The sequence below is a fragment of the Gambusia affinis genome, linkage group LG17 (assembly GCF_019740435.1).
Source record: "Gambusia affinis linkage group LG17, SWU_Gaff_1.0, whole genome shotgun sequence".
Taxonomy (NCBI): Eukaryota; Metazoa; Chordata; class Actinopteri; order Cyprinodontiformes; family Poeciliidae; genus Gambusia; species Gambusia affinis.
This window is the reverse complement of record NC_057884.1, coordinates 9543894-9562581: the sequence shown is the minus strand read 5'-3', so window position 1 is coordinate 9562581 and position 18688 is coordinate 9543894. Positions and strand designations below refer to the sequence as shown.

General features: G+C 39.3%; 2 protein-coding genes across 8 annotated transcripts; one reads left to right on the top strand and one right to left on the bottom strand.

The window, feature by feature from the left end:
- The first annotated feature begins 1617 nt into the window (after nucleotides 1-1617).
- Nucleotides 1618-9289, top strand: LOC122846851 (serine/threonine-protein phosphatase with EF-hands 2-like). 6 transcript variants are annotated; one of them, XM_044144069.1, is made up of 18 exons: nucleotides 1618-1892; nucleotides 2146-2215; nucleotides 2320-2337; nucleotides 2619-2746; nucleotides 3632-3686; nucleotides 3813-3988; nucleotides 4112-4229; nucleotides 4335-4381; nucleotides 4455-4621; nucleotides 5438-5474; nucleotides 5564-5713; nucleotides 5795-6142; nucleotides 6378-6584; nucleotides 6690-6832; nucleotides 7479-7585; nucleotides 7687-7820; nucleotides 7911-7998; nucleotides 8781-9289. In XM_044144069.1, the coding sequence occupies exons 2-18, from the start codon at nucleotides 2164-2166 to the stop codon at nucleotides 8963-8965; spliced, it is 2160 nt and encodes a 719-aa protein (XP_044000004.1). In that variant the 5' UTR covers nucleotides 1618-1892; nucleotides 2146-2163; the 3' UTR covers nucleotides 8966-9289. The 6 variants fall into 6 exon arrangements, with proteins under 6 accessions (XP_044000004.1, XP_044000001.1, XP_044000002.1 ...); XM_044144066.1 differs by having other exon boundaries at nucleotides 1622-1892; nucleotides 7657-7820; XM_044144067.1 differs by having other exon boundaries at nucleotides 1624-1892; nucleotides 4115-4229; nucleotides 7657-7820.
- A 996-nt stretch (nucleotides 9290-10285) lies between these two features.
- On the bottom strand, nucleotides 10286-18519 carry nup54 (nucleoporin 54). 2 transcript variants are annotated; one of them, XM_044144074.1, is made up of 15 exons: nucleotides 18401-18509; nucleotides 17906-18013; nucleotides 17223-17303; nucleotides 16887-17051; nucleotides 16423-16506; nucleotides 14415-14570; nucleotides 13958-14184; nucleotides 13499-13686; nucleotides 13212-13408; nucleotides 13068-13122; nucleotides 12869-12962; nucleotides 12109-12216; nucleotides 11728-11847; nucleotides 10958-11068; nucleotides 10286-10776 (listed from the first exon to the last, which is right to left on the bottom strand). In XM_044144074.1, exons 1-15 carry the CDS (start codon nucleotides 18441-18443, stop codon nucleotides 10648-10650), a joined length of 1866 nt encoding a protein of 621 aa, XP_044000009.1. In that variant the 5' UTR covers nucleotides 18444-18509; the 3' UTR covers nucleotides 10286-10647. The 2 variants fall into 2 exon arrangements, with proteins under 2 accessions (XP_044000009.1, XP_044000008.1); XM_044144073.1 differs by lacking the exon at nucleotides 16887-17051 and having other exon boundaries at nucleotides 18401-18519.
- Between the last annotated feature and the right edge of the window lie 169 nt (nucleotides 18520-18688).

The window sequence follows — 18688 nt, the reverse complement described above, 5'->3', positions numbered from 1 at the left end:
CAGCCAAAAGATTCAATCTGGCTTGACCACTCAGTCCAGGTGTTGTCAAGTGTCTGCAGTGCTCTCCAGTAAACAAAATCCAAACTTGGACTTTTTGTGGCCTTCTTTCTATCAGCCAGATTTGTGGAATGCACAAATAACTATCCTGTCAACATATTTCCCACCTGAGAAGTGGATCTCTGGAACCAGAGTTACAACGGGAATCTTTGATTCTTCTCAGCTCTCCTTGCCCAGTGGACGGATATCCTCAGTCTGCGAAGGTTTTTAATTGTGCCGTAGTGTTGTCATTTTAAAACAATAGATTGAGCAAAGTTCTGTGAGGTGTTCAAAGCTTGAGATGTTGTTTTATTACCTAAGTTTGCCTTAAATTCACAACTTTATGCCTGACCTGTCCTCTCTGTTCACAAGACTGGTTGTTCACTCATATCCACTGACGGAGCCCTGAAGCCTTCCCCGAAAGAACTTCAGCCATAATGACAATGAATTATGCACAACTGCATTTAATTAGGCAAGCTCTGAAGAAAATTTATTGCACTGAATATTTCTTTAGGGGCATCATACTAAAGTGGGTTCAAGACAAAGGCACCCTACAATTATAATTTGTGAAATATCTTAAAAACAATTCACCATTTTCATTCCACTTTATAATTGTTGCTCTATTTGTGTTGCATATTACATAAAATCCAAATAAAATAAACTGTTTGTTGTTGCAATGCATTAAAATGTAAAATAAATTTAAAATGTAAAAAAAAAAAATGCACAAATACTTTTGCGGGCCAGTACACATTTTACACATTACTTCAATCAGTGGAGGTTGTTTTTAAATTTGCTATATTTAAACTTTTGGTTGACTTGATTTTCTTTTTATATATATTTCTTTTTTTTTTTTTCTTTTTTTTTTTTTGACCATATAAGGAAAACAAACCACCCACATAATGCATCAGACTGCCCACACACAATCAGACACGTGCACGTCTCTGAGGGATAGTGCACCTTCTGCCTTTTGCAGCCTTCCATGAATAAACGAAGTCCTTGAAGGCCAGATGCCTCCCACAGAACCGTTGTTAGCGGGGAGTCAGAGCACGGCCAGCCGCCGGTGTCTGGGGTCACAGAGAGCCTTTCTAGGCTGAGGAGTGACTTACAGAGAGAAAATATTTTAACGGATCCAGCGGTGGATGATCCCAAAATGTATTTCAACACATTCCCAATGAGGGGAGTATTCATCGGTGCATCGCAATGAAACTTGAAGTGCAGAAGAGATCCGGGGAGAGTGGGAATTTTATAATTAAAACGGGGTGAAAAAAAAAGCAAAAACAACAAAAACTAACACTTCAAGACACATTAAAATAATTTAATAATAAAAGGCAGCTTTTTTTTCTGTTGAAACACATATGGATATTATTTTTTATTATATTCATTTTTATTTTTATTTACGTATCAGACAAGTCAGGGATCAGTGCCCAGATTTGTCCAGTGAGTCACAATAATAACTCAGCCTTACATGAGACCACGTAAGATCCTTTTGAAGAGCTTGCTGCCCTTTAACCGAGCCCTCGTCTGTTTATTCAGGGTGGATGTGAGCTGTAGTAAAGTTTAATCCTAATCCATCTGCATTTCATTTTGAGTGAGTGATTACAGTAGCCTGTTCGAGACACCTGGCTCTGATACGCCCCAGGGCTTTGACTGATGCATGGATGTGTAGCTGAGAAGAGTTACAATATTACAGACACCAAACCTGCAGAGGAAGCGAACAATGAGATAACATATTTTAATCAAATATCAATTTTTTTTATGGCTGTATCGTTGCAGCCAAGGAGTTTTTTAAACAAAATGGACATATCTACAAGCTGAGGAAGTCAGGGGAGGTAATGAAAAACGGGTGACTCCTATAGGTGAGTTTATTTTATTTTTTTAAGTCATATTGGCTGTTTTAAGCAAGACATGAGAAACAATATGTCCATTGAATGCATTGAAATAATAATTTTATCTTTGGTCCTAACATTGTTTAGAGATTTCATTCAGCATCTGTTTAATGAGTTGGAAATGGTAGAGGAGTGTGCTACTTTGTGTGTAGATAATTTATTGCTGAATAGTTGAGGTTGCAAAACCCAAGGTCACATATCTCAGACTTGATTTTTCTGACAGGGAAAGCAGCAAAAGATCATGGGATGCACCATGGGAAAATCCAGAATCCAGCCGAACAAATGTGACAGAGGTGCAAAGTTTTTCTTTAGTCTTTTAATTGAACACAACTTTAAATAAGTCCTCTCTTTTATTTCTGAACCTCAATAATTTTTTTTTTCTTTTTGACATTTTCAGTGAGCATTTCTGTTCCAGGTAATTTTATTTACCTTTGTCAAAACCTTCATTTTTCAAATCTGTACTCAGATTTCTTATTTTGTGTTTAATTGCTGTAATCTTAACCCAAATTCCATGCACTCGGAATAGCTGCCACGGGTAGGTCATTTTCTTTCCAGAATTTTTTTTTATTGTTTTATCTTCTGAAGCCTAACACTTTAAATATCCTGAACAACTAGTTGAAGAACATCCCCTTGGCTCAATTTCAGTGAAACAATGCCACAGACACGTTCCTGATGTTACCTTCTGCTGTTTCTCAGCAATTAGAGCAGCTTTGCTGATCCAGCGCTGGTATCGACAGTATGTTGCCAGGCTGGAAATGAGACGCAGGTGCACGTGGAACATCTTCCAGTCTATTGAATATGCAGGCGAGCAAGATCAAATAAAGGTGAGGTCAAACTTTTTCCACAGAAAACATTAGCCTCCAACGTGTGAGTAAAAATATTTATAAAGCACCTTGCAAAAGAAGAAACCTTGTGAACATTGTCACTGTGCAACCACAAATTTAATGTATGTTATCAAAATTTTATGTCATAGAAAAACACAAAGTGGTGCGTAATTTTGTAGCTATAATCTGCGGCCCGTTACATCCATCCTCAGAAAATGGAAGGGGAACGTCACAATCACAAACCAATTAAAATATGGCTTCCCAGCATTGGAGAAGTAGCCAAAATGCCTGTAGTTACTCTTGAGAGGGTGCAGCAATCCACAGACCTAGATTGGAGAATCTGTGATGGTAACTATAATTTCTACACTCCAAAAATCTGAACTTCATTGGAAAGAAATAGCAAGACAGAATGGCAGTACTGAAAGAAAGTCATAAAAGTTTCATTTTTGGAGTTTGCAATGAACCACATGAATGACACGTGGAAGTACGAGTTCTGGCCTAACGGATAATAATGAAAAAGGCTCAGCATTGATAAAAAAATAAATAAATAAATTTTGAGATGTCTGTTGTAAGAAGTAAAGCACTCTTTGGGGCCCCCTGGTGGTTCGGAGAACCCAAGCAGCAGCTTACTTCATGCTCTGTTTTGGGTTAGCTATGAACGTGTAAGGAAACAAAACAATAATAAGTGCATTTAACTGTTTTTATTTGTATGCAACATGTGTTCTGTAAACAAGTTCATGCTCTTTGTACGATTGGTTGCCTTGATGTTAGTGGACTGCACATTACAATCAGTGAGTTTAAGTTTAGAGCTATCTTCATGTAAATAAACTCTAAACTTTGGCATTTTCTTCATTAAAACATTTAAAAATGTGGTTCCTCTCACAGCTGTATCATTTCTTTGGCTTCTTGATGGACCATTTCACCCCAGCCAGCAGTGAAAGTAAGAGAGTAATTGTCAGCTGTAAATAATTTAACCCTCCTGTGCAATCTGCTCCTTATTCCAAGATTTAGACTCACTTTCATATTGATCCACTTCCTTTTGACTTCCTCTCTGTGTTTAATGAAGGAAACCTAATATCTCACATCTTTCGTGAGAATGAGGTCTGCCATGATGCAGACTGGGAAAGATATTTCTGCTACAAAGACATAGAGGTACCGGACAGCTACTGCGGCCCCCACCTGACTTTCCCCATGACGTTCTGTGGGGTGTCCAAGCTAATGGAGGCTTTCAAGCTGAAACAAGTAGGTGCATTGGTTCACAAAGATCTAAGGTAGTATATATAAAAAAAACAAAACAAATGAGAAAAGAAGATAAAAGTAGGTGTTTCTAGGTTTTCTTGGAGGATTTATACGTTTTTCTCCCAGCAGCAGCTCCACGCTCGTTATGTTCTGCAGATTCTTGGAGAAACTTGGCGACTTCTAAGAATCCTTCCAAACATCAATCATGTGTCGGTCTGCCACACTAAGGAAATTACAATATGTGGTACACTGAAGCGGCTCTTTCTAGGATCTTCCACTGACGTTTTATTTTACTGCTTAAGTAACATTCTGTTTACCACAAATGTCTTTTGTTTCTTTTTGTTCTCAGGAGATTTGCATGGGCAGCTTGAAGATCTTTTATTGATATTCTATAAGGTATAAAAATATATATAAAATATATCTTTATTCAGGAAGTCCATCTTAATTTCTTTATTTTTTTTTTTATCAGAATGGTTTACCCTCATGTGAGAAACCTTACATCTTCAATGGAGACTTTGTGGATCGTGGCAAGAATTCTTTAGAGATTCTGCTCATCCTGTTTGGGTTCCTGCTCGTTTACCCCAACGAAGTGCATCTGAACAGAGGGAACCATGAAGATCACATTGTTAACTTGAGGTTAAATCTTCACTTTACCTTTACACTCCCAATACCTTCATGTTGCTTGAACTTGCAACATTTTGTCACATTGCAAGCATAAGCATCAATATATTTTTACAACATTGCAGACATTTGTGAAGTAGAAGAAAAATAATTCAGAATTATATATATTTTATTTTTTTACAAATAAAAGTCTGAAAAGTGGCCCCTTTACTCTGACATGCACAAATAAAGTCTACAAAGTTCACTAAATCACATAACTGACTTCACTTAATACAGATGTTCTGTGAAGGCGGTCAGAGGTCTTCTAGTGAAGAAACATTGAAGACAAATCAGATACAAGTTGTGAAGAAATTTAAAGCCAGGTTGTGTTATAAAGCAATATTCTAATATTTGTATACCTCGTAAAGAATTGTTCAAGCCCTGATCCAAAAATGGCCATTGTAGTGGCAAGAGGACAGAAATGGTTGAAAAAATGGCAAGACCTGTTTTCAAGTTGACACGTGTCACGCAGGGGATAAAGGAAACAGCTGGAAGATGGTGCTCTGGTTCCATTTGTATTGTGGTACAAATGGAATATTTTTCAAAAACACTGTTTACCTGCGCACATGTACAACATGGTAGAGACAGCATCCTGTTGTGGGGATGCTGACCTTCAGCAATGACTGTAGGAAAGCTGCTGACGTTGTGGAGTTACTGCTTGCAGGCCCACACTTTCATTTCTGACCTCCTTTAAAGATTTTAAATGAATACGTTGCATATATAATTTGCACTAGACTAGAGTTCATAGTCCTTTGAACTATGTGTGTGACTTTATTAATGTGTCCTCTCCAGGTATGGTTTTACCAAGGAGGTCTTGGGAAAATACAGAGTGAGTATGCAAATTTAGACAGCTAATAGCAGCATGATGAAACCATGGATTTAAGAGCAGATTATCCCTTATTTTGAATTGACTTTCAGGTGCACGGCAAGAAGATCCTAAAGCTGCTCCAAAAGATCTTCAGCTGGCTTCCCCTGGCCACAGTGATCAACCAGAAGGTCCTGGTTGTACATGGAGGAATCTCTGACTCAACAGACCTCGACATGGTCGCCAGGATAGACAGACACAGAGTGAGAGTTTAAGTCAGATTAGAGTGTTTTGTACAATGCAAACCCAGGAAAGCTAAAACTTTTGAACCTGTGACTGCGCAGTACGTCTCGGTTCTACGGCCTCCTAAAGTGATCCGTCCCACACTCAACGGCAACAAAGCAGGGAGCGGCAGGAACGAAGACGCGTCTGGACCAGCAGAAGGCCGCCGCCGGGTGCGATCCCTGACCAACACCTCGGTCCCGGGTCAGAGGAACAACATCCCGCGTCGCTCCCTCCACAACCTGCCCACCAGCGGCGCCCAGCTGAACTGCTCGGTGGAGGACGAGCTGAAGAAGAGGCGCAGGCTGGCTGGGTTTGATCAGACCTACAGAGAAATGAAGACGTTGGACTCTGACTCAGACCCGGAGTTTGGAGAACCCACAGAAACACAAGGGCACGAGTGGAAACAAGTAAGACTGTAGACATATACAACAATTTAATGTTTTACAATCGCCTTTCTAAAGGCCCCATGACTCCTGCATGGTCTTCATTCAGGCATGCACCAGACTACATGTTGCTTCAAAATGCTGAGTTTCATTTTTGTTTTTCCATTTTTAAAATATGTCTATTAATCGGTGTCCTATTTTTTCAATGGTATTTTTTATGTGAATGCGTTTTTATCTAACAAGTGATGTACGCACTCAGATAGTGGACCTTCTGTGGAGCGATCCGACACCTCAAAACGGCTGCTTTTCCAACGAGGTGCGAGGCGGCGGCTGCTACTGGGGGCCAGATGTGACTGAGGAGGTGCTGGGAAAACACAACCTTCAGCTTCTCATCCGCTCCCACGAGTGCAAACAGGACGGCTACGAGTTCTGCCACAATCGCAGGGTGAGCACAGAAAGAAACACGGTAGAGACAAATAATAATTAAAAAAAAAAGCAAAAACTCAAGTTCTGGAGGGAAAAACAAGAGCTCAGAGTGTTCTCCCCCTCCCCACCTTCGTTGTTACCACAGGTGCTGACCATATTTTCAGCCTCTAATTATTACGAGGTGGGCAGCAACAGAGGAGCCTACATCAGAATGGGTCACGATCTGGTCCCTCACTTCATTCAGTACCAGGCCAGCAGGACATGCAGGGAGCTGACCCTGAGACAAAGGTGAACAGCTTTAGCAAATAATCCAACTAGATTATTTGGCATGGAGGTTCAAATTTATGAATATGAGGACTTATTAAGCAGCACAAAATCAATTTATTTTGTCACTGAATAAGAGAAGCAGATTATTTTACTTTTAGTGTAGTAAAAATGGCTTTGATGCTTTCTATTCCGTTATCTAACTTTAAAAAAAGTTTGCGATAAAGTAAAACGCTTCTTACTACTAATAGCAAGAATTCTTGCTATTATGTATATTATTTGATACTATATTATGAAATAATATCAGATTAAGTCCGACAACCCTCTTGACATCAAAAATGCTGTGTTGTAAATATTTATCCATGAATTTGAGTTGTAACAACTATCTTTTTTATATAGCTAAGAATGACTTTGGTCTAAGCCGGTGGTAATATGCTAAACAAAACTATTTTTGTGTCGAAATTTCAATTTTATGGATTCTTTTCATTATTTAATTCATTTGAATTTTACTAAACAGATTCGCATCTTCAAGCAAATACCCAAAGGAAATTCAATTAACTAAAACAAAGGTTTTAGTTAAATTATGTTTCTTTGCATCTCAAGTCTTTTACTCCTATTTGCAAACTGAAAAAAAAGTATTTTTGACGGCTTTCGGCTGTTCTTCCACCAGTGTTGGCTGGACAGAGAGATCAGCCCTGCGAGCGCTCAGGCAGCAACTGTTTGTACACAAGTCGGATCTTATCGGCGCCTTCCAGGAGTTTGACCCAAACAACACCGGTACAGAAGTAGCAGAGCCACTGATCTTAGTACCAGCTACTGTGACGAAAAGTATCTCTTATTTATTTCAGGGGTGATTTCTCTACGCCACTGGGCGACAGCTACAGAGAGAGTGCTGAAGCTGGGTTTGCCTTGGAGGGTGCTGCGCCCCCAGCTCATCAACAGGGCCCAGCACGGCATGGTGGACTACCAGCAGTGGATACGAGAGCTCTCCATCACTGAGCCCAAACCAGAGGTGTCCTCTTTAAAAACATCTTCCACTCGCTGCTCACTCTGTTCTCACCATTACTTGAAACACGAGAAAGTAATTTCAAACTCCTGGCAGGTGTCGGATACCAGCATCATGGAGACGATGTACAAAAACCACTCTAACCTGGAGACCATCTTCCGCATCATAGACACAGATCACTCAGGTGAGCAAGACGCAGTGGACGTATTTTTCCATCTGTGGCGGGCCAAAGAAATGCTAAAATGTAAGAATAAATTATTATATTCTTACTCTGATCCTTCATAGTTAAATTTTAACAGGAAATAAATGAACATGTAAAATAAACTAAATAGATCTGTAACCAATCATTTACATTCGTCAGCTGATCACTAAATTGAAATATAAAGGTCATTGATATCATGTTGAACCAGTTTTTTTTTTCCTGGTTTCTGTGGTGCGTTGCCACTATCAAGTTCTGTATAACTAGCTACGACTTTTAAATTATTACTGAAATTGTTTAACTGGCCATAGAAAAACCAGCAAAACCGCCTGAAAAAGTATACCCAAACTAAATCAAATTCAATTCAAAATCACCAAAATTTTAACCCGGTTTGGAAATAAAAATGCATAATTTTCTTAAAATAATTGTTCACTAGATTTTTTTTTTTTTAATACATGTTTAATAAACTATACTGTAGTTTGCAATTTTAAGAAAATTAAGCATTCCAAAACAATTAATCACCATTTAATTGTGATATATTTGAATACTCCCTGCAGAAGAACCAATGTTCTTAAATACTGAAATATTTGTACTTACTTAAATCCTACAGAGGTTATTTGAAAGAACTTTCAGATATATACATGCTGGATTTTAAATGAATCTGCTTCCAACCTGATGTTATTGAGTCACTCCTACTAGTACAAATCAACGAGACACCAGCCCGATCAAAACAATGGTTAAAGTGTACACTTCTCCCATTCTTAAAGGTTTGATCTCTTTCGAGGAGTTTCGTCAGACTTGGAAGCTCCTGAGCTCTCATCTTAAAATGGAAATCAGTGATAAGGCCGTCACTGACCTGGCCCAGAGCATGGACTTCAACAAGGACGGCAGCATCGATATCAATGAGTTCATGGAGGCCTTTCGCCTGGTCGACCTCTCCACACACGCCTGATGGAGAGAAGTTGGAGTGATAGGTTAGATTATTATTATTTTTTGAAAACCACCAGTCTAAAGATCAGGCCAAACACCTTGTCAACCTTAGTTGTTTTCAAATGTGCTGCGTAAATAAAATGGACGTTTGACAGTGTTAGGTTAGTTAAATCATCTGGACCCACATTTTCTAATGGGTAGGTTATCTGGGTGCATTATTATTTCTCCATCTGTATCATAGGTGTTTCCTACATACTATAATTCTACTGTGATTTTCTACCACAATTTTGTACTTAAATATTGCCTATTTAGTTGGTGAAAGAAAATAAAGACATTCTCTAATCAACCATTGTATATGTGTGCCAATATTTGATGCCTAATATGACTTAAAATGTTTACCCATGCCAGCAGTTATTCAAAATCATTTACTTTTTTCACGTTGTTCATTCAATAACAGAGACCCATTTCTCTTAGTCACTCTTCAAAATGGGAAGAACAAGACACCACCAATAAATCAGGAAACATTGACAATAGCTGCACACCTAGCTATACAGTTCTGTATACAGTTCAGAAAACAAGTAGGAAACAAACCTCTGACCCATTAAACACAGTGGAGGATCTGTGATGCTGTGGGCCCGTTTCTTCTCCCCAACCTTGGAAGACCATTTTAGAATAACCTGCTAAATATTCATATAAAACATCCAGAATTCTTACCCTCGAGGATCAGAACCGACTTTCTGTTGGACATGTCAAACATCCCATTTGTAAGGTTCACCATTGAACATATCAATAGCAACTCATGCAAAAAAAAAAAAAAAAGATTGACCTTCCTCATGTCTAGTTCTCATTGACTGGAGCTTTTTTGTTTGGAAATGTTTTAGTTGCTATTAATCTGTTTCTGTAAAAAAAAAAGAAGTTTTTATTTATAAACACAGAAGGCTTTCTAGTTATTTGTTGCTTCTTCTACACATCTGACAACATGTTTACATCTTCGTGTGCGCTGGATAACACTACAGACCCTTAGCATGTGGGTGACCCTGTTGCATGAGGGGATGTAATCGGTTTGAAGGAGACTAATAAGTTCAACTGCCAATCAGCCTTTTCATTCCAGTAGAGGATGCAAATCCAGGACATAAACCTATCAAGTGAAGCCCTGCTTTGATGAGATGTAGGAAAGCACTAATCTAAAAAGGTAAACAAGAAATGAACCCACATTATTACAATAATGATCCAAATCAATAAATGCAAACACACGAGTAAAGAACGCATCTAGAAATCTCTACGACAAAAAAAACCCAAAACAACAAATAGCTTCTACTGCACCAGTGTGTAAAAGGAGATATAGTTGTTTAAATTCAAAGATTTATTAATATTCCACTAGCATAAAAAAAGAAATACAAATATGTATTTACATAGTTTTGAATCATGCTGTGTACTCCCACAGCTTACTTGCTAGACGCGTTCCATAATCTGATTTAACATGAGGGAAGCCTGCTTTTATTAGACACTGTTGAGTCTTCTTTAAGCTGTTTAAATCGGCCCAGACTGCAGAGAATGACCACTCATCCAAACACTCAATTATCACACCTGCAAAAAAAAAAGAGATTTTAATATCCTTCTGTGATGAAGGTTGGTCTGGTTGAGAAGCGTCCCTTTTCAGACTGATAGAGGGTCTGAACACGTGTTGAGGGTGGATGGGCGTCTTCAGCTCAGAATGCCCCCTCTCATGTGGCCGCCGTCGCTTAGGCCATGTTCTATGAGTTTGATGTCCTCCAAGTCATCTTTAATGACGCTGATCAGGTGACTTAACCCTTCTTGTTGCTGCTTTAAGTGCTGGAAGTGTGAGGCAAGATAAGAGTGTTTCAGTTGCAAAAACAAAAAAATCAAACATCTCATCTAGCGTTAACTCATATTATCCAGTCGGTGTAAAATAGGCAAAAATATTTCTGAGTAATTCTTACCAATCTGATAAATAAAAGCCTTAGACTTATAAACAGGCAAAAAGAAATCCTACTTGTTTGATTTCTCGGAGGAGATCTGCGTCGACGTTGTAGCGCTCTTCTGATCTCACGGCTCCAAAGTGGTTCTGCATTCGAATTTGAGACATCAGCTCATTCAATCGACCCTGGATAGGATTAAAAACAAACACAAATTACACATGGAATAAAATAGTGTGTCTAAATTAAAACAGGCGTTTGATCCCTATGAGTAAGAAAGACTAATACACTACTTTGGACTGACTGTTGTAAAGCTGGAACTAACAATATTATTCTATCGATTATTCAGATAATTAATCAGATAAAAAAAAAATGAACACATTCTGTTTCAGATTTTCACTTAAGATTTTATACAATATTAGAAATGCATTAAAGAGATTCAAATAAGTAATCCAATTCATTTTATTCAATAAGAAAACATATAGCTTATTGCTCAAAGTGCAACAAGAAAGCATTCCTTCAGTGAACACTTGAGCATTAACATAAATCAATGAATAATTGCCAAAAGATGCTTAATAGGAAATTATGGATTTTTGCCGTAATTACTTTTCTAACAGTGTCGTTCTTTCAGCAAATGGCCTTCTTTTGAGTCTGGATACTTCAGTTAATGATTCATCATTCAATAAATTAGTTGACCGTAATTGAGTAATCACGATTTATCGTTCCAAACCAATACTGATCAAATTGTAAAACCTACAAATGTGATAGTATCCAAGCGACATTAAAAGTCTACTTAAAATGAAACACTTAAAGAAATAAGGCTTCTTATTGGACAGGACACACTTGCCTTGAACTGTGTGGGTGCATTGAGTTCTGACTGAATGGTGTCCAGCTGCACCCTCAGATGCTCCTCATCCACTTGGATAGCGTAGCCGCTTTTTCTCTGAATCTCCTGCTTTATTAGTACCTTCCAGGAAAAATATCAGAGAGTTATTGAAGATGAATTTATAGAGCTGCGAGAGAAGTGGACTGCGCCAGGACATTCCAACTTGATATAATTTACACATGCTGCTCGACGCGGTTTTCAATTTGTGGGAGAAAGAAGGGATCTGAAATCTCCCTGACAGAATATGGGTCAGCAAAGTGGGGTGGAGACGGTTTTATGTTTTTGTTATAACTAGACAAATGAAACACACACATTTTTAATTAAATTGAATGCAGAAACTACCTGCAGCACCCTGTGAGACAGATCCATCAGCTTCCTCTTGTATTGAGCGATCTTGGCTACAGTTGTTGCCTGGTTCTTCTGCAGCTCACTGATGTCATTGGAGATTATCTGAAAGTGCACAAAGGCGGCAAACAAAGACATCTCATTAAGAGATGTATTCTTTTTTTTTACCGTTAGACTTTACCACCTCCCTGCATCTGTACCCTTCCCTCATTGTGGCCTTCACTGCTTTCGACTTGTGCAATAACGAGTTACAGAAAAACTCTTGGAAAGATGTTTGCTATGAAAATTCCCTAGATTTGGATATAAAAATAAAAATTTTCTAATCCCATCTATGTAGGTGCTTTTTGAATGTTTTTCCGCTTCAAATTAGGTTTATAAAGTAAAAACCTAAATCTTCTGTAGCTAAACCCAACTTCGTAGTTCTTTCCCTTAAGTCGCATCCGAATTAAACCACACTGGAGTTACAAACACAAGGACCCAAGGTTATCCAAGGCTTTCATTTGAAGTCTTCAATAAGGAAACATTTTCTGAAACACTTTCCCTCCCGCTGATTGCTCTGGTATTTCTAATATCTCATGATGAAAACAAGCAGATGGCAGTGAGGATTGACTGGACATCTGCATACCGTCCTTGACACCAAAAGCCTGCCTCAGAATTCCTTTTCTGATAACCAGGTGGCTTTTTGTCCATTTTCTTGCCTTTTCTTCTAAACCTTTGCTAAATGTAGAAACAAAAAGCAAAGGATATTTTTACTTACATCCACTCTGGTCTGGTGTTGCTTGGTCATCTGCTCCTGGATCTGCAATCTGCGGAGCAGCTCCTTGAAACCCACCATGGGTACAGGGATTAACCTGAACATTTATGGAAGGCGGTTTAAGGACAAAACCTGGAATGATTTATGAGCTCTTTGGATAGAAGCAAGAAAAAAACTAAAAAAAAAACACATTCCAACTTACTTCTCTGGGTCAGGGTTGTCCACCTTAGCTTGTTCCCAAATGATGGGATCCACACCTGGTGACGGCAAAAAGAAGGTAACGTGGTTAGCAGATTTTAACAACAAAATGACCAACCTGTTGGTAAACATATGTGCACATATTTACCTGCAGGAGCGTTTTGCAGCAGCTGTTTCAGCTGTGCTGGGGCCAGCTCTGTGCGTGTTATTGACATGACCACTCCAATCTGGGTGAGCTGAGCCTTGATGTTGGCCTGCTCCACGTAGGTGAAGAGTGTGGAAGCTGGGATCCTCTTGGAGGTGCCATTGGGGGAACGCTCCACCACATAAATGATCACCTCTGTCCTGGAGAACAGATGAAGCAGGAGGTAATTGTTCAGAATGGCTTTACAGTCCTCAGGACTTAGGAAACCATGTAAAGTTAGAGAAACTTACTGATCGTTGGGCAGAGCTTTAACACCTTCTACATTGACGGTCAGAGTCTGGTTGATTCCCAGAACCTTGTGCAGTGACTCAACCAGCTGCTGCTGCTGAGCACGAACATCAGGTTCCTTTTTATTCAGAACCAACACTACTAAACCATCTTCGTCCTTGCTTACTGGGACACAGCTATACCCCACTGCCTGCAAAAAGACCAAAGATTAATACAGAATCCTAGGGCTGCCTAGATAGGCCTTTTTTTATATACGTTAGACAAAAATGGTCAATGAAATACATAAAAACATGGACATATTGTGTTTTGAAATATCGTTTCATTCCCCACTCCAGTCTCTGGATATTTCCTTTTTACTTTTATTTATATGAACCTGCAAAACACTTAAATTTTAGATTTTTCCAAACTGCGTATGATTAGTAAGGAGTAGAAAATGAGTGAACCAATTATCCCTAGTTTACCTTGAACCTGCAGAAAGGGTTCTCTTGAGTGAAGTCCACTGGTAGGTTGTTGTTAACATAGTAGCCCTTCCCTGTTCCCCAGTAGGCCTGCAACTGGTTCCACTTGGCAAGTATGGAGTCGCGTTCGTCTCCCAGGAGAGTGGGGGCTGACAGAGCGGTCACTTGCTGGTAAAGCTGGTTTGGCTGAGCTTGACCCTGCTGCTGGGCCAGCTGGCCAAACAAGCCTCCTGTAGCAGGAATAGTAAATAAAAAAAAAAAAAGGGGACACCACAGTCAAGTCATTTATGTGCAATCTAGTTTTAAAAAAATGAACAAATAAATACATTCTAATAAAATTATTTTATCCACATTTCTTACAAAAAAACAATTAACATTTTGAAAAAGCTACGGTTAAGGTGCAGCTATAATAACTGCATTTGCACAGATATTCTCAAAACCTATTTATTTTATTATTGACCTTGTTGCTGTTGTGTCGGCTGGATGTTAAAACATCCAAAACCGAGGCCAGTTGTTCCTAATCCAGTTCCAAAGCCCATCGCTCCAGCAGTGGTACCAGCTCCGAGTCCAGATGGGAATCCAAACCCTTTGTTCTGTGTGTTACCAAACAAGCTTCCTGAAAAACAACATCAAGAAAAATATCACCTACAAGAGAACCGTCTTTAAGGTCGGAAGTGTTTAGAAAATATGTTAGCTTTGCAGGAGGATCACTAGATCAGTCAAGTTTTTGTCCCATGTTCTGGGAGACAAAGGGTGACATCTAGTGGCAAGTTAGTGTAATTCATCAGCTAGTAATATTTAGTAGAGTCTAGGGTTGATTGGTGATAACAACATAGTCTCCTCTGATATAATTTCACAAGGCTGGTTCAGAGAGAGGGATACAAAATTAGAGTACTGGCTCCTCTAATTTTATGACAAGTGCACCGTTTTTGTATAAACACAGCTACATATTCTAGATTATTACCCTGACCAAATTTTAAATGCTATATGGTATATATTTAACATTTCCCTATATTTTTAAGAGGTCACGATGCCTTCCAGTTTAACCAGGTTCCCAGGGCCTTCAGAAGAGAAACAGGCCCACAGCATCACACCACCCAAACATGTGTGAATGAAGTGTGTGTGTGTGTGTAGCCTAAACACTGAAACCAGGTGTACTGCTCAATGGGACCGCTCCATTACTTTTGACTGGCTCTGCAGTAGGGGTTGAACGACTACATATTTTTTAAGGTCGACTACATCATGATAATAGTCAAGTCGATGTCGACTAGTCGCGGTGACGTCATAGTGACGTAAGCGCAAAAACCCTTCACAACTACTTGGAGGCTTTATTAGCTATTTTCACGGCAAATATTGACACACACACACGCGCACACACACACACACACTCCCCTTCTCCTGCTTTTACTAAGTCTGTTATGGAGAATTAAAAGAGCAATAAACAGATCATTCTTCGTGAGCAGCGGGGAAAATTTTGTTGCACAAAGTCGGGTCTGACTTTTTTTTCTAAACACTGGCTGATGCTGATGATCTCTGGATAGTTACTATAGGAGTCAAATTATCACACTGACTACATGGTGCTTTTGGAACATCACAAGCCAAACTTGTTATGAACGGATCCCGTTTGGTTACAGCTGAATTCAACAAAACTACCTGCTTCTCCTCCGCCCGATGCGCGGCAGGAAGCTCTGCTGACTCAGCAGATTGAACGATTTAAGATATTTTCTAGTCAACGTCAACATGATAAAAGTCGAGTCGATGTCGAGTTGTCTAGTCGTTGTGATGTCATAGCAACGCAAGACGCAAACTTTGGAGTAACGTACAGGCTTTATTACCCGTTTTCACGGAAAAATACGGCATTTACACAGAACAGCAACAAGTGAAACAACAAAACATCGGGATAGTTTATGATAAATAATAAGTTGCTGGGAAACCAACATTCAAAAGGAAACGCACATCTTTTAGATGGCATTACCACAGATCTTTATTTAATCAGCAACATAACATCTTAATGTTTTAGTTAGATCGTGACAAACACACTCGCGAGCCGGCTAAGTGACATCCTTAGCGGGAAGGGGGCGAGTTTTAGACGGCTCGTGTTTTGTAGTTGACTGCAGCTGCAACTCCATCTCCTTTTAAAAACACTGTAAAACCACAAATATGCATCCATCTACATATAATTTTAACTAATGTATTAACTTATTTTTCTTGTGTCTTGTGACGTATACTGTGCTGTCAGATCAGCACAGGCTGTCACCACCGGCAATCACGTGACTGCGACTAGTCGACATGAAATGTAAAAACTCGCGAGACGTCCTAGAGTCGACTAATTGGTTCAACCCCTACTCTGCAGTGACCACTTAATATAAAAGCGTTGTAGAAACAACTTAAATTTACTGTCCATTGCTATGATTCCAAATTTTAATTTGGAAGACGTAAAGCTGGATGTTTTGAGCTCCGTTACTGACCTGCTGTGTTGGAGGGGGCAAAGTTGAAAGTGGATCCTGGTGCGGCAGCAGTTGTTGTAGTCGTCCCAAAGCCACCAAACGTACCTGTGAAGCAATGGGAATGAGAAGAAGTGAGATGAAAGAAATGACAAAAAGGGGATGAAAGGAAAGCAAGAGAACAAGAAAGAAAACACAGCATATTTGATGGGTAGCAGAGAAGAGCAATCATGACAAAACTTTCACAATAATTTGAGAAGAATTTGACAAATGATTTCCATCAATTTCCTCCATAAAAACACATTCCTCATGGGCATCAACAGGCATGGGTGAATAACTCAAAATTTTTCATGCAAATGTTGGGACGTAGAATCACCAAGTGAGATGAAAGAAAATAAAACATCACTGCACCGCACTGAGGTGGAAAAACTACACAATAATGCATGACTGACAGGCACAAAATGAAGTGAATCACAAAGATCCTCTACCTGTGCTAGCCAGGCTATTACCAAAATTGAAAGCAGAGCCACTTGTGGTTGCTGTACCGAAGCAACCTGCACTGAAGCCGATTGCTGCTGGGTTTGCATTTAAACCAAACCCCCCAAAGCTAAACCCACCAGCTGTGGTGTTTCCAGCTCCAAGCCCCCCAAATCCTGCAGCCAAAGCAGGCAGCGAAGAAAGAGAGAGTAACACGGAGGAGATAAATGACAACGCCAAAGCTCAAAATTCCTCTGTATTATTAACAACCTCTGTATGCCTACAAGGAGGGCGATATAAAGAAACAATAAACACATGTGATGCTTGAAATAGGACCTTCAAATCACCTGTGTTGGAGGCACCAAAACTGAATCCTGTGGCTGGTGCCGCTGTAGTCGTGGCTGCGCCAAAAGCAGGAGCAGTCAGAGCTGAGAAATTCAAACAAGTCGGTAATTAAAATGATACACAGATGTAAATACAAAATAAGACAAAGATTCATTAACTCGTATAACAAATTTGATCAATTTTATCACATTAAGAGTGTAAGATTAAATGTGTTGCATTAGGATTATGTCATGGACAAACACAGAGTATAATTGTTCAACTGAAAAACCTGAAAAGGTTTTGTATTCGGCCATTCTACTTCACAATCCAGTAATAGTAATTCGCTTTAGAAGTAAGCGATAAGAAGAAATAAGAAGTCCGCCAGTGTGTACTTCTTATCTCAATATCAAATACAGTTGTTGTTGTGCAAATGTCTTTATTGAGGAGTGAAGAAAACTTTAAAACTCCTGTTTGCCACAATATATGTGGTGAACACAAATATGGGCAAAGGTGTGAATAAAGCTTTTTGTTTGCCTAAATTAATAATTGTTTTTGAACACGACAAAAATATAAATAAGTTCAGGAAGCATGCATATGTAAGTGAGAAGCTGGTGGATTGGCCATCTTGTCCACACGTAAACCCCAGTTAATTATGAGTTTAAGTGTGGAGGTCTTTGTAGAAAATTCAGGAGCTTTGGGGACTTACTGCCAAACCCTGAAGAAGCGGTGGTAGTGGTCGCTGTCGGGTTAAAACCAAACGTTGTTGAAGCTGTGGTTTTGGCACCAAACTGACCAAATGAAAACCCGGACGTCCCTTCAGAAGAACAAATAGAGTTCAGTTACAATTACCTTGGGTAGAAGAGAGAACAAACTCAAGAGAGGTTAGTACGGAGCAAATGAAGACGCATTCTAAACCTTCTCAAGCAGCAACAGAAGTCAATACATATCTTTACTACAAATTACACTTTTTCCAACCCATATGTGTAAAGGCCACAAGAAATATCTAGAAGGTTTATCGTTAGCTTGGTTATCACACTGCTAGAGACGTCGAGGGTTAGCGGTAAGTTAGCTACAACGGTCAGCCAATCAGTTATATGAACATGTTATAAATTAGTTTCACGGCAACCCGCGTTCGTAACACACATGTGACATATCCTGAGTTTAACAAAAAACTCAAAACCTTAGTAAATATTGCTCATACCTGCCCCTGTGTTAGTCGCGGCACCGCCAAAACTGAACGCCATGTTGACGACTGTCACTGTAAGCACTCTTCTTCGACTTGTTCTCCAGTCAGTATTCACTCCACAAAGTGGGGAAGTACTGCCATCTTGTGGTCGTAACTCAGATAAAAATGAGTCGATAACAACAAACTAGAATAGAATGAAACAGAATACGGAAGCGCTCAGATTCACATAAAATAGGGAATAGTAATGAAAATAAATTATAGACAGTAATTTAATATGGCTTAATGACAACACATTAATGCAAA

Coding starts and splice junctions, on each gene's coding strand:
- nup54 (XM_044144074.1), bottom strand. CDS start 18,443: ATGGCGTTCAGTTTTGGCGGTGCCGCGACTAACACAGGGGCAG. Junction 14,571..16,422: donor TGCCCCCTCCAACACAGCAG/GTCAGTAACGGA, acceptor GTTGTTTTTCAG/GAAGCTTGTTTGGTAACACA. Junction 12,217..12,868: donor AACACCAGACCAGAGTGGAT/GTAAGTAAAAAT, acceptor GTGCACTTTCAG/ATAATCTCCAATGACATCAG.
- LOC122846851 (XM_044144066.1), top strand. CDS start 2,164: ATGGGATGCACCATGGGAAAATCCAGAATCCAGCCGAACAAATGTGAC. Junction 2,747..3,631: donor GCGAGCAAGATCAAATAAAG/GTGAGGTCAAAC, acceptor TTCCTCTCACAG/CTGTATCATTTCTTTGGCTT. Junction 7,821..7,910: donor TCACTGAGCCCAAACCAGAG/GTGTCCTCTTTA, acceptor AACTCCTGGCAG/GTGTCGGATACCAGCATCAT.